This window comes from Anticarsia gemmatalis, chromosome 13 (genome assembly GCF_050436995.1).
Source record: "Anticarsia gemmatalis isolate Benzon Research Colony breed Stoneville strain chromosome 13, ilAntGemm2 primary, whole genome shotgun sequence".
NCBI classification, from domain to species: domain Eukaryota; kingdom Metazoa; phylum Arthropoda; class Insecta; order Lepidoptera; family Erebidae; genus Anticarsia; species Anticarsia gemmatalis.
The window spans coordinates 294,273-308,890 of record NC_134757.1 but is presented as its reverse complement, the minus strand read 5'-3'; the positions used below and the strand labels follow the sequence as shown (position 1 = coordinate 308,890).

General features: G+C 37.9%; 1 protein-coding gene across 2 annotated transcripts in view; it reads right to left on the bottom strand.

The window, feature by feature from the left end:
- Positions 1-19: 19 nt before the first annotated feature.
- The window catches only part of LOC142977988 (uncharacterized), a 47,995-nt gene continuing 33,396 nt past the window's right edge, over positions 20-14,618 (bottom strand). For both annotated transcript variants that reach the window (XM_076122176.1, XM_076122178.1), the window contains exons 2-7: positions 8,487-8,651; positions 7,313-7,467; positions 5,333-5,537; positions 4,791-4,937; positions 4,355-4,507; positions 20-4,204 (exon numbers count right to left, since the gene is read on the bottom strand). In XM_076122176.1, coding sequence (XP_075978291.1) covers positions 3,258-4,204; positions 4,355-4,507; positions 4,791-4,937; positions 5,333-5,537; positions 7,313-7,467; positions 8,487-8,651 — 1,772 coding nt within the window. In that variant the 3' untranslated portion in view covers positions 20-3,257. The remainder of the gene's footprint in view (positions 4,205-4,354; positions 4,508-4,790; positions 4,938-5,332; positions 5,538-7,312; positions 7,468-8,486; positions 8,652-14,618) is intronic.

Sequence of the window (14,618 nt, the reverse complement as noted above, 5' to 3'; positions counted from 1 at the left end):
GTAATGCCTTATAACTTACGATTTCATTGAACACATATCTACAAATTTAAATATCTAATGAAATATGACATTATTATTCAGTGTTTATGACAATTCAGATTTTGTTTATTTACATATTTACGGAAACATAATTGTGAATCTATTCGCTGTAGGCTCTGAAATATACACTAACAATAGAGGTTAGTTTGGGTAATTAAAATAAAATGCAAAAATTCGACATAACTACATTTATTAACATTTCGAATATCGCATTTGATGAAACGCATGCTTGTCACTTGTCACAGTAGTTCGATATAAAAGTGGCTAGGAAACATACAACACGGCTATCGGAACCACACCAGGTGTATATAGAATAACATAACAAACAAAAAAAACATTAAAAATAAAATTATTATGAGAAAATAAAGTAATATGATACAATACACATGTACTTTCAAATGGTTTAAAAAGTCAGTTGCAAAACACAAAATACAAAAAATCCTCACTCTTCATTTATCTAGAATTGCCGTATTACAAAATAATTGTCTTGCCAAATATGAATCAGAATGTTATCTAGTAAAACATGGAATGTCAGCGTTAAATTCAGCGTATAGCATAGCCGATATCCAAAAATCATTATGAAATACCTTCTAATTTTAATATAATACGCCTGGTGTGGGTGTACGAACATTAAGGTAAGGTAAAGAGCTAACGGTACAGGACACAATGAACGATGAGCGCTACTCTACTCAGTCTTAGCGTTACGCTACTGCCGCAGTTCTCAATACTAGCTAATGGCCGGACGCCATTGGCGATGGACGCGGGCTACAAACACCACTCAATGGAAGGCTAGTATCTATAGATGAAATAGCCTGACTTCTTTCCCCTTTTTTAAGGCAGCTCCCGCACCAATAATTGCAATTGTGCCGCGGACACTTTTACAAACATACAAACAACGGACACAAAGTACAACCAGTCCCGAAATAAATATTTGTAGATCACATAAATATTATTTTGTTCCGTGTACGAATCGAAACATCGACTGTAATTCTGTTTATATGATCTTAGGGCAAGACCACATTTTAATAAAGACAAAAATATTGTTAGTGAAAAGCTCTACAAACCTTATTGATGGGACTTTATTTTGGTCACTTTTTACACAAACACCTCCTATGTTTTATTTAATATTGAAAGGAAGGTAACTATTAATTAACGCCCGCGTCCATATCATAAGAATAATGTCATAAATTCATAATAAAAAGTATAAAAAACAGGGAACAATGTAAAACTTAATTTAAACAATAAACAAATTAAGTAGATACCCACAACATGGCTTATTAACTAACTGTTCACAACGATAAATTAAATAATATAGTCAATGTACTTAAATAAAAGCATGTCATATTTCTTATAAAACCATAAGAAAGTCACCTATCCTAAATTGTCCAGTCACTAATTGTCTAGTAACGTGTGATAAAAATTTGCCACACTATTTCGCAAGTTGACATGCTCAGTGCTATCCGTATAAGTTAGATGGCACAATATCTCGATCGCACTTACGATTGTGATTCTCGGCTTGACAGATGAGTGCGGCACGTGGTCTTTCCTTTTCCCTTGCACGCGCGATTGTTGTTTCATACGCGATAGAGAGTGTGTGTAAAGGGGGCTAATGTCACATTCTTACTTTTTCTTTGATTGTGACGTAGTCCGCACGATTGTAATAGTTCGAAGAAGTGACTTTCCTGTGATTTCATTAAACCGGAATGATTTATTCTACACAATATTGCATTTTTGTCCATAATCTCAATAATCAAGATTCATAATTGCTTATAACTAACTCAAGAATAAAAGAATGTATAGAGAAACGTCATTCATGTTCTAAATGTACAAAACAAATATTATACACTTAATTCAATTAACAAAGATCTACATAATAAACGGTAAAATATTTTGCATCTCTTTCTAATATATGGAAAAGAAAAGAGACAAATTTATACCTTCATGTAAGTTTGTTTAGCCAGCTAAACACACAGAACTATGGACACATTATTATTATTTGTAGTAAAAAGTATAATAATATCAAAACAATGATGTCTGCACTATAAAAACAAATAGTAAGTAACAATATAAAACTTAATACAACAGAATAACAGCTACTGGAAGTAGGGAACTATTGGAACTAATAACGTTAAAGAAACATCTAGCTATAATTTGTTGTGAATCAGGCAGTTGAATATCTGAACAAAGTACCTATGTAAATCAAATTTCGCAATCTCAGGATTTATTTAAAAAAAAAAAATTGTAAGCGTCAACTACGCTATTCCCAATGTGGTAGACGAAACCCAGTGATTGATTGTGTTGCTGTTATAGGCAATTTAAAACCCCATGAAATAGTAAGTTGTACTATTTATCAGGCACCTGCATACTTATTATCCAAACTAGGTATGTTATTAAGAAACTCATTCTGATCGTATCCGACTTTTTATTTAAATTCCGTCAGAACACGAGAGCCACTAAATCATAATAATATAACGTACGACAAGACTAAGGTACCTACTAATTTTCATACGTTCAAGTCAATAAAACTTAAAACTAAGTTACATATTGGTAGTCGGTGTACTCAACAGTCTCAACTGCCCGATTCTCACAGTAATTGTGATGAAACACGGCGTACATCTAAATATACATGTATTGGCACTCGGCGGTACCTGACACTGTCCACACTCGCGACATCGGTAACGCACTACAGTTTTCACAAATGTTCACATTTTCATGACTAATTGACTCTGTCAGTCGATTTCAATAATTTTATATAAGTTGGTGAATTTCAGGCAATGTCTTTGAATCACAAATGTTAGAGTATTCTTACGTTTTATAAAGTAGTAAGTATATATTTTTGAAATATAATTTTGGTTTAGAGATACCTTACACATAGGTATAGAATAGACACTTTATACCTTTATTATGAAACTTGATTTGACTGTAGTCCCAAATTCTATACTAAAACGTAGGTTTATCAGTTAAGCCAAGTTACATAATAAGGCGTTTTTGTGTTCTTGCGTTACCCATGTCCGTTTCTTACAAAACATGCGCACTTCATCCTAAACACTAAAGTCTCATAATTTCTTTACATCAATTAATTTGGACGTAATTTTCCGAAAAGCGTCGCTCAAGAACAACTTTAAAAACATCTCAACGAACCACGAATTCTAACTGGAAACGTCAAGACGACGGCTACCTGAAGACTAGTTCCTCTAATGGACGAAGATCTAACACTATTACAACAACCTGTAGGTCCACATTGAGAGAGGGTTCTGGAGGAGTGCCAAGTGAGGAGGTTCCTTGCCACCGACGAGTAGTAGATGCAGCTGGGTCTCTCCGTTCCTCGGTACACTTCTAGCACGTCTCTCACTCAAGTCCTGCAGCTCTATATCCCCCGGGCCGACTCCAGAGTCCGGCGTCAAGGCAGCCCCTAGATTCCTAACATCAGGTCCAAGGTAATGAGGGTTACTGAACCCTAGAGAGTTCCCTGACAGTCTATTCACACGTTCTGCACTCGCGTAGTCCGAAGTAGAAAGTTCCGTGTCTTCTTCATCAGTAATAATGGTGTCTTTTGTGAACCTGACTGAAGCAGACTTAGGCATCGTGACTACTGTCACTCTGCCGTCCTTCAAAGACATGTCTTTCTTCTTCATACTGTCCATCTCTCGTCTCATATCCTCTTCTTCTTCAGAGTCCAAGTATACCAGCTTTGTAGCTTCAATAGGAGACAGTACAGGCGTTGGTAGAATCATATCAGCGAAATCTGGCACGGAGATCGGTTCTCTCGACATTTCGGATCTGAACTCCGGCACGTCTCCTTCTCGTGGGCTTTCGTCTCCATCGGCTGGTTGTCGTTTATCGATGACGTAGGCGGAGTGAGACTTGGACAGTGCAGCTGCTTCTTGACGAACGAGACTTTCAGTAGAATCCCTGTCTCCTGCTAACACGCTGTATGAACACCTAGCTGCTCTTCGAATATGGAAGGACGATAGTTTGGAGATCTCTTTGAGAAGGCTGGCGGGAGGGTCGGGTCGTGTGTTGAGCGAGTGTCTGTTGGCGTGCATCCTGTTGGCAGGCGCGGAGCGGACGCGGGGCGGAGCCGCCGGGATCAGCAGGGCGCAGCTGTCCACGCGGGGAGACGGCCACTTGAGGGATTGGACTATTCGCTCCCAGGTTTCTGTTGCTGAAAGGTAAAAATACGATAATTATGTTAATGACATTGTTATTATCACCATGTATGCACCAGCAATAGTTCAATAGTAGTATTATATCGTGTTGCTCCCATTACTGGTACTCTTGTAACATAATATATCCGTTATAAAAGTGCACTTACCAAAGTGGAACCTCCACAGTTCGTTGGTGGAGTGTCCATGCACTTCTCCGCCGAAGATGTAGAGGTGTGCGCCGGCGCGGAGCCCCGCGTGACCGCTGCGGGCTGAGGGCGACAGCTTGGCGGGCGAGCGGACCTGGCTCCATACGCGAGACACTAGAAGATGTAGGGGTACTTTAGAAAAACCTTTCTGAGTAGGACGTTCGTTTAATTAGATGGGTAGGAATATGTCCGTTTTGTTAGTGCTCCTTGTAGCGTTAGCTTTTAATGAGTTTGCTTTTGAATCTTATATTGAAAATAGGAAAATGACTTTGACACAAAACAAAGGAACGTAAGAACTTTGGGAAGGAATTTGATTTGGGTACGGTAAACCTGCCTGAAAATCTTCGTAAGTTTCTTATTTTGGATGATTCGGATCTATTAACAAGTTTGTACATACTAGTATCATAGTGCCAGAGGTCGCTGCAGTCCCTGAGGTCGCACTGTCCGCCGTGCACGTACAGGCGGTTGTCGTGCAGCGCGGCGGCGTGCCGGTGCCGCGCCGGGCCCGCGCCCACCGTGCGCACCTGGTGCCATGACTCCGACTCTGAAAGAAACGAGGAAAAATTATCAAAATTATATCCGAAATCATATCCACGTCGGCCTTAGAGTTAAAGAGAAAAAAAAGAAGTACACTCTATAGGAGCTGTTTATAGAGTAATCAAGTGGGGACAGTTGTCAAGTGCTCCCTATTTTATCACTCTTTTCAATGTAAGCCTGCGTAAAATTGAACACAAATCAGACAACTTTTTGTGATCTTTGGATTACTGTAGTTTATAGTCTCATGTTTTATAACATCTTTGGGAAAATACTTTCTTCTTTATACTTTGAGATAGTTCGACGTTTGACCTGGAAACTCTGCACAACTGTCTCTCTTTTCACCATTAAGTTACAGACACAGAAACCAAACTATAGCTAAGAATAACAATGTACAACACTTACCATAATGAAAAGCCCACAGTTCATTGGTAGAGCCCCTCAGGTCCTTATATCCGCCGTAGATGAGCAGACAGTCTTTGAGGGCATGAGCGGAGTGACCTCGTCGTCCGCGCGGTCCCAGCCCGGCGCCGCGAGGCTCCCGTGACCCGCGCCGGCGCAGGGTTGACGTGTAGCCAGACTGACCCGCCAGCTTGCGCCAGATCTGAGTCTAGGGAGAGAAGATTGTATTGAAATTATTGAGAATTTTAAATAAGTAACGATAGTCTTGAAGTAAACGACAAACTAGCCTATTTGATTCCGTTAGAAGTATAAGTAGTTTAAGGAGTTTCTGCTTAATAAAGAAGGTTGATCCTCTTTTTTATACTCAATACGTACTGACTTGTGACTCTTGTGAGAAATGATTTCAAGAGACTCCAGAAAACACATTCATTCATGAGTTTTTTAAGCTATGTAGGCAAATTCAACATCTGGAAGTCGTAATTTAAGGTTTATCCAACCAAACATTCTTACCATATAAGTTTTTTACAGTACGGACATCATAGAGTTACATGTTTCGGCAAAAACAAAACCTAAGTAACAAACATAACATGTTACACTGTCACAATATACGCCCTACTTATCACCCTAAACAATTGGCCACAACTCGTAAACCCTTATGCGTCAGTGCCTCGCGTGTGTCCCCGTAGCTCTCGAGTCTTAAGGCTCGGCTCAATACTGCACTGAAGGCAGCACGCAACTATATGCTAATCTTCCAAGGGCATAGCTCCTTGCGAAACTCGAACAATGGAAAATCAATGGCATTATACAATCCCGTGACATGGGGACAAATTACAACTGTCGTTCAGTCTCTACTGATGTATATCTAGCCGGCTGTCATTTTCGAAGTTGTTACCAGTATTCAGAAGCTTGAAAGTCTAACAACCAGTTTTACCGTAGGATATCGTGTTATCACCTAGGTAACTGGGTTGTGGAGGTCTGAGAGGCAGTCGCTCCATGTGACTGGAAGCCGACTCTAGCAAAGTTGGAAGACAGGCTAGGCTGATTAAATTTATCTATACTGATGTAATAAGCATTTAAATCCAAATAGTTTTTTGACTTAGCCCGTTAATACACTACCAGAGAGTGTATCTGATCCGATTGCTAATCACGAGGTCTTGGGTTCGAGTCCCGGGTCGCACTATTGTTCTATTGAGTTTTTCTTTCTCAATAGTTAAGCGGAGTTTAGTAATGCGTCCAGGGTATGGTAATATACTCACCCTGTATTACTGGGACTAACATTGTAGGTAGCAAAACGCGTTTCTCAAAATTTGCAAGTATTCGTAACTATTTAATTTTAGTAAGTAAAGTGTATACGGAAGGCAATTTTCTATATTTTCTTGTGTACTCACGCTGAGTCATGCAATGCAAGGAACCTATCAACCTACATTTACCTCGTTTAACATATTAGGGTGAAAACAACCTTCACAATTATTGTGAAGTATGTTTTATACATATAAAGATTTTTATGTCGGAAATGTTTTCATACTGAAAGTTTTGAAGTAAATTAATAAGGCCTTTATAAATGAGGCTTTCAAGCATTTGGAGTGCTATTTATTCATATTCTTTTTATTACTAACAATCTTATACTGACTTATATGCCAGAATTTCAAAATATTAAACCATGTACCGCTATCATCATCTATATTTTGCGTGCTCCACAAATAGTTGTTTCAGGTCTGGGTTTATCTTATGGCTGAAATTCTCTTAACAATTGTAAGATCAAACCTTAACGCAAGAGTTTTTTTTAACCAATGAGTGTCCCACTCCTGGGCAAGGATCTCCCCCCGAACAAGGGGTTTGAGTCCTTCACGCTGACCGTGCGGGTTGGGGACATTGCATGCCCTCAAAAAAAAATGTGTTAAAGAACTTTTAGGCGTGCAGGTTTAATGACTTTGTTTTCCTTCATTATTATAGCATGTCATATCACGTTATGATCATACATACCTCAGTATCATATATCCACAGTGGCGTCTCATTGGACAGAGCCCCGGCTTCGCCTCCGAACACGTACAGCTTGTTCTCATGAGCCGTCGCGCTGTGCTCCTGCAGGGACGGAGGAGGCTCCCCGCGGCACTCCAGCTTCTCCCACCTACCAGTCGCTGGAAGAACAGAAGAATAACGTGGTAGAAGAATATTGCAAGACGATTTATAGCTGTAGGTCTTGGGAGTACACAATGCCGATGATGATGTTTAGTTTAAGTTCATAGAGCTCTCAACTCATTCCAAGCCTGGCTTTCCAGATTTAGGCTTCCGAATCCTTATTTAGTATATGACATGCGGTATACCACCGCATAACCTAATAACACAACGAGAAACTAAGTAAAAAGTTGAAAAAAAAAAGTATGCGTATATCGTTTTAGCTCACTGTTAATGAAAGTGCTGAGGCATTGACTCGAAAAGTAGAACTCATCTAAAAGTGCCAAACAAATTGTACAAATCAAGAAGTGTAGGTACTGCGAACACAGAGCAATCTTAAATGTATCTAAATCTTGACATCAATCCATTTACATTATTGCAATACATCTTCTAAAACAACTATCACAAAGGAAATGAAATCAAACGGTCTAAACAAACAGCGACTAAACGTCATTATCACGTGAGACAATCGCGCTCGCTCAAGAGTCTGTCGTCAGCAGGCGGGCCAGGCCGGGGCTGAGCCCTCGAGCACGTGTCCTCCGCAGTCGATCGCTTCGAGCACTACGTGTAATTAGGTCGAGCGTTTGTCGAGCTCTCGCTATTTACTCTATCTACTCATTATTATTCACGCTTTTTATACCATAAATGTGATCTTTGTCTTTTCTTAAAAGAAAAGGAAGAATAGGCGAGTTTACTACCTAAAAGGACAATTTGCAAACGCGTGCATGCGAATGAATGAGCTCATATTTATGCCCATATAACATGCCACCTGACGCTTTCGACAGTAAACATGTAGAAAGGACTCGTTTCTGTTCTACAACTAATGCTAGATCACAAGCACCGCTCGCCGGGCATATGTATGTAAGTTGTCCCAAACTTGAACACCAACTTGTTTTTCTTTTTAATCCATCATTTTTAAACCATCTGCATTTCATCTGCGTGTTACACTCTAAGTCTATGATTATAGCTGATCAAGTCTTACCAAGGCTATATCTCCAGAAGTCCCGGAGCGGCACAGCGCCGCCAGCGCCGCGGCCGCCGAGCACGTACACGTGGCCCGCCAGCAGCGTCGCCGAGTGCTTGCCGCGCGCGCACGGCACCGCCCGCCCCGACCCGCACCCGCTCTCCACGCTGCTCCACATCTCATCTGAACAAATAAATATACACATAAATTACATGACATTTACCTAATTATTTATTTACGACTAAACATGGACAAGATGAGAATTTGCATCACGAAATGTGCTACAGTTGCACTCGCATGCAATACTTAAAGAAGAACTTTCTTTGAATGTATAGCTGCTACAGGCAGACATTGTATTCTTTGCTATGAAGAGTCTTAGCACGAGTTTGACAAAAAGATCATCGTCGGTGCATACAAGTTTTATTCACTAAATAATGTGATTTATTTCTTGATTAAGCCGAAGTTAATAAGGTTTGTAAAAGTGAATTTAATAAAGTTATTACCCATTTCCTCCTTTAATAGTATTCTATTTAGATTCAATTAATTCGAAACAGTTTAGCTTATTAAGTTTGATTATGCGTTTACAAAAGTAAACACGTATCCGTAGTTTAAACATTCAAGTCTTACGTAAGACCATTCTCGTGTAAGTATAAAAACCTTTTACAAGATTAAAAAAGCAATATCCGCAGAAAATAAATATTACACACTGAGACTTCAAAGTAAAAATAAAAACCATCTTAATACGTTGGCGAAATTTGAAGGAAATATCAAAATGGTACGCTCGAAGGCTTTCGACAAAGTACACCACATTGCGTTGTTCCCTCCTCTGCTTTAATCGAAAGTTTGCGAGTTCAAAGCTTCCCTTCAGATAAATGCATTACTCCCCTCATGTTGTGCATGTTGCCGTGAATTGTTCAATGTGTAAGAAAACATGCTAGCTCTTCATATTTTCTAGTTGAAATACATCAATACTTTTGCAAACCTTTTGGCTTTGTATCCAATCAAGCGGGATTAAATATATTCCACATTTCTTTGATGTTTATTTATATTTCTGAACACATTTAACTTAAAAGTAATACAAAGATAAACTTAAAAATTAAGAGTGAATTTTAATAATTAGAAACTTAACCATACCATAAAAAATACTGTGTAGCATTTGAATCTTTTGCACTGACAAAGTAAAGAAGTAAAAACTTCGTATTGCATAATACACGTCAGCAAATCTACATTCCTTCAAAAAACAGTGTTTAACTGCAACATGCATAGAAATCAGCAGCATATTCGGAGGGTGAATGAAACGTGAGGGCTCCCTCAGGGCTCGTCGCTGGGCCCCCAACAGTGCCGTCGGTAACTATTGCCTATTGCTCGCCTCCCCGCGCGGTGAACTTGTTGACAGTTATCGTTTACAACGAGCAAATATTAGTGCGATTGCTAACTTCGTCTGTTTGGCTGATGTTCATGTAATTATCTGTGTAAGCCATTTAGTACGTTGGCAAATAAAGCATATTTTGAGATGGCGCCATTGCCTATGCCTGTTTAAAAAGATGACTTATAAAATAATTCTTTTTTATCTAATCTTCTTTCTTAACTGCAAAGCTTGTGCACTGAATTTATCAGGTATGGAGTATTTTTATCTCTGTAAATACGATGTAAACAAACAGAGTAAATAGGAACAAAGTTCCCGTGTAAAACTGTAAATGTAATAGCCAATAGTCTCCGCGCACAAACAAACACCTGTCTAACAATCCGAACTATTCCAATAAATTGTTCTCATAACTGTTAGTTAGCTAACTTTAGTAAACCACAGCATTACATAGATTAAAACTTGGTAGAACTTAACAATTTCTCGCTGGCAACCCGCCAGGATTCAGTTCAATATACGGATAACGAATGTGCGAGGGTCGAGGGAAAAAATGGCTCTTCAATTTGTCAAGATACTCAGCGAATTTAGAGAGGAACTCACGATTGTTTAGTGTCTTCTTTATACTTGGTTCTGTGACTTTTGTGTCGATGTTTCTTAACAATCTTAGATGTTTATATCTAAAGTCACGACCGTTTCTCTGTATATTGTAAGTAGTAGTCAAAATGTAACTGAATCTTACTCTATCATAATTATTTTGACTGAAAAGACTCTGTCTTAATTTCCGACTATAGAGAATCCATTTTCTTCCTTGAGAATTATCTCTATACAAACGTAATCCCTACTTTAAGATTATAAATGCGGGAGTGTAACGTTTCGTTTTGTTTTAACGTCACAAAGGGTTGGCAAAAGATTATAGAGATTATAGATTTTATCCCAGTTAGGGACATCGGTTATATTATTCGACAAGTAAAAACCACAACACAGACGAAACCACGGGAATCTTGTAGTATAAAATATATAGCCTTTTTATGATTATCTCGGCCATAACGCATTACTTTCCGGTTGGTCGGGATATGAGTTCTTAATTCCGGCTCATATGAACCTCCATCAACATCAAACATGCATGAACCCGTGTGTGAGTTGTGACACATCAAAACGATCCGTAAACCGTTACGTTTTGCTACAGGGCAGAATCATTTTGATCAAGGTACAGTTCGCAATGACGGAGGAATAAGAGTATGTTATTGTGGGTGGTTTATATCCTACGACGATTGAATTAATCCCGAACTAAAATTCTTATCAGATAACCGTTAATTAACAGTAACACTGAAATAACTTTCTTAATATTGAAATAAGTTTATCACGGTCTTCTATTGTCATTTGTAGCTGCCATAATCGTAAGATCAACAACAGTTGAAAAATCATGATTAAAAGCTTGTCGTTGTTACCAGTGTCTTAAGATTTACAAATGAAATTGAGTATTGTGTTGGTAATTTCTTTTCCCCTATTTCAAGAAGTGAAAGAGTAAGATTCTCTCTCTCTCACAATACGCTCCCACACACAACAGCCTCGTTTCAATATAATATTATTCGATGCTGACTGTACAACGCATAATAAAATCATGAGCTGCCAGATAATCCTATCCTAATAACATCAAATAGCCCTTTACGACCCTTCATAAAAACGTCCAAAGGTATTCACATAAAATATTTAGCCTTCCATACAAGAGCTCTATAATTAGTCACCGTTCAGGGCCGAACCCTTTGTTTGCTGTCACGTTTGACAATTTAACTTTGACCCTTCGTCTAGAATGTGTTGGTACATTTGGTGGTTGTAAACAAAAATACAGGGGGGAGAGAAGGCTCTAGGTATAGTGGTCGGGGGAGACCGGTAGACGACTGTTAATCACCAATGAGTCTGTAGCTATGCTTATAGTAAACGGATTTCCCCGCAGTTTTGTGCAGATTAATTGCTGTGGCTTTATCTGTTTGAAATCCTACTGATATGTTTAACTGTAGATGTCTGTATGAGAATTTACTTGAAATGTTCGTAGGTAAGTCGAGTAGATAGTTCGATTTACCCCCGGTTTCTGAGGTACATTTAGCAGTAGTTTATCTCTCAAATAAAATACCGCTAAATGTACGCAGAAACCGGGGATATGTTGAAACAATACTTGAATGATCTTTATCCGTATGCACTGTATATTGTAGATAAAAAATGTATATAAAAACACCATATTATATTTTTTTTACGCCTCAATTAAGTGACGAAATCTAAATTAGATAATCAAAATAAGTTCCGCACTTTAGTTATCAAGTCACAAAACTTGTCAAACTAACTTCCGAATTTATCAAATTAATCCAGATATTTAAAGGGAGATAAAAGTCTATTATCCCCTATTAAACAAACTGTGGGAGTGCGTCGCCAAGTTTCAAGGTCTCGGTCCAAATTGCTGAAGTTTGAGTATAAATCGACACGGTCACAAGTTTAATAATCTTCAGCGTTTCAACTCATTTACAACTTCTGCAAACTCCCTAATATACTTTATTTTTGGGCCAAGATTTACTTTTTAACTTAATTTTAAACATAGATTTTTCTTTTTCACACCAATGCTTTTAAACTTTTGTATTACTTATATTTCTGTTAACGTCATGATGCTGATATTTATAACAAGTTATATCGATTAGTCATCTCCAAAGCTCACTGTAAAATCGGAAAAAGTCGGGAAATATAATATTTCTGTTATGTTTTCTATAAAAACCTTCCTACACTAGTTTTCTTTACCACTATTTAAAAAAACAAGATATCAAAGAAATCAATAAGGTCATGTATTAAAGGACCATTACAGGCTTATTATTGCAAAAAGCTTGAGAACTGCTGCCCTAATTTCCATTTCACAACCGCTTAGAAATCCGCAATCCCTTCAATACAAAACCTGTAACATTCAATACCTATTCAGCTCCTGAACGGCTTGTAAACGGCTTGGACGGCAGGAGAGAGGTGTAGGGGAGGGGGGATGAGAGGGCATTACCTCCTCTTAACGAGTGCCCTACACTACGTCGGCAGCTCCAGAAGGCTTCTGACACCAATAACAACACATGGGTACTGTTGCCAAGCGTCAGGATTAAGCCGGACACTCGCAAGCTTTTCAGTAGTGAGTCAAGTGAAATTAGACTGTATACGGCTTTTTCGGCTTTTATTAGGTTTTATAAAAGGACTTTTTGTAATTTTCTGTGGTATCATTTGAATGAGAAGCTTTGATTGTAAGCTATTTATTATTACGTATTTAGCTTATTTTTTACATGTGTTTTTAGTTATGTTTAGTTCGAGGCGGCTACAGTCAAACCATAAAATGGTTTTGTAGGAATATGTGTAAAAGTATGTACCAAAATATTGATCTGTGTGTCTTTACTCGCTTGTAATTTTGGGTTATATAAAAATAGCAGTTCAGGGGTCGAATAAAAAAAAAGAAAGTACTTTATAATTAAACAGCGAAGCAGAAATAGTGTGGACGATAAAAAGTCTTATTTTACTTTTGACCAAAAGTCGGGTAAAACTAAATTGTCTGTCCGGCTTTTCAATTCCAAAGCCTGGTAGCTCTACTGTACTAAGCTGCTGAAAGGAAGCTGACACGACAACATCATGTTACGTCCTTTTTCGATTGGGATGCAAAATATCGTTAATACTCTGCTGGCAAAGGGTTTTGTAATGGCATGTGTGTATGCAAATATTGAGAAAGGTATGATTATATGGGTTGGTCATGGGGATGAAAAGAGACTAAAAGGGATGTAAATTGAAAATCAATAGAGTGTGAATGTGGTTGTCGATATCTGCACAGCAGTTAAGGTAATTGTCACGAAAGGCCACGGGGCCATAATTACAGGAAGCAAATATTTAGCAAAATTAAGAGTGGCTATGTGTCCATCAGTTCTATATACTCTTAATATCTTGCTATTTATGTATGATAGAGTAGGAGTGAGAGTTGCTTACATTGCTTGCATTGTTTTTTTTATATGATAACCAGTTATCATAATAATTTTAGAGTGAAATCTTTTAAAATGGCATGCCTTTTTAATTTTAACTTTGTGCTTTTAGGAGCACGGCTAAGTTCATCAGAAATACTACTTTAACGTACTGTGTCGTTTTGGGAATCTGTCTTTGCTAATAAGATGTTATCCATCAATTTAATGTCCGCGTCAAAGGTTGCTTAACCAAAAACCAATTTCCTTAGAAACTGTGATGTAAATATCAGTGCGTGATATTATGTATGTATGTCAATGTATTGTAATTTCATATGTACAGTAAGTTTTACGAGGCAATATCAGTTTTTTGTTTTACGGGCGGCGCCGGGCGAGCGTGCTATGTTTATTTATTTCAATATAAACTTTTACGAGGGATGTTATTAGGTTTTTGTTTTAGGATATATGTTACGTTAGTTTTGAATGTATGTAGCGTGTAAATGTTTGTGATTCAGGAGTTTTTATTTTCGTTTGTTATTTCGTAGTTGTGCACCTCCAAAGTTTTAATTTGTATTAGTTGACCTGTATTATTGGGATACTAACCTGCTTTTCAGTAGGTAAAAATAATACAATAGTAATACAATGATTATACTTTTGCATTGTAGTTGAAGCAGTATATAAGTTTAGTGTTTTATTTTAACTTTACTAAAAAATAATTAAAATTAGTGATATCTAATTGAAAATTATTATTTATCACGTACAAATAAATGGCTGGGCAATCAATGATATGAAAGTTTTCACAAAAAAATTGCACGATTTTCTGTATTT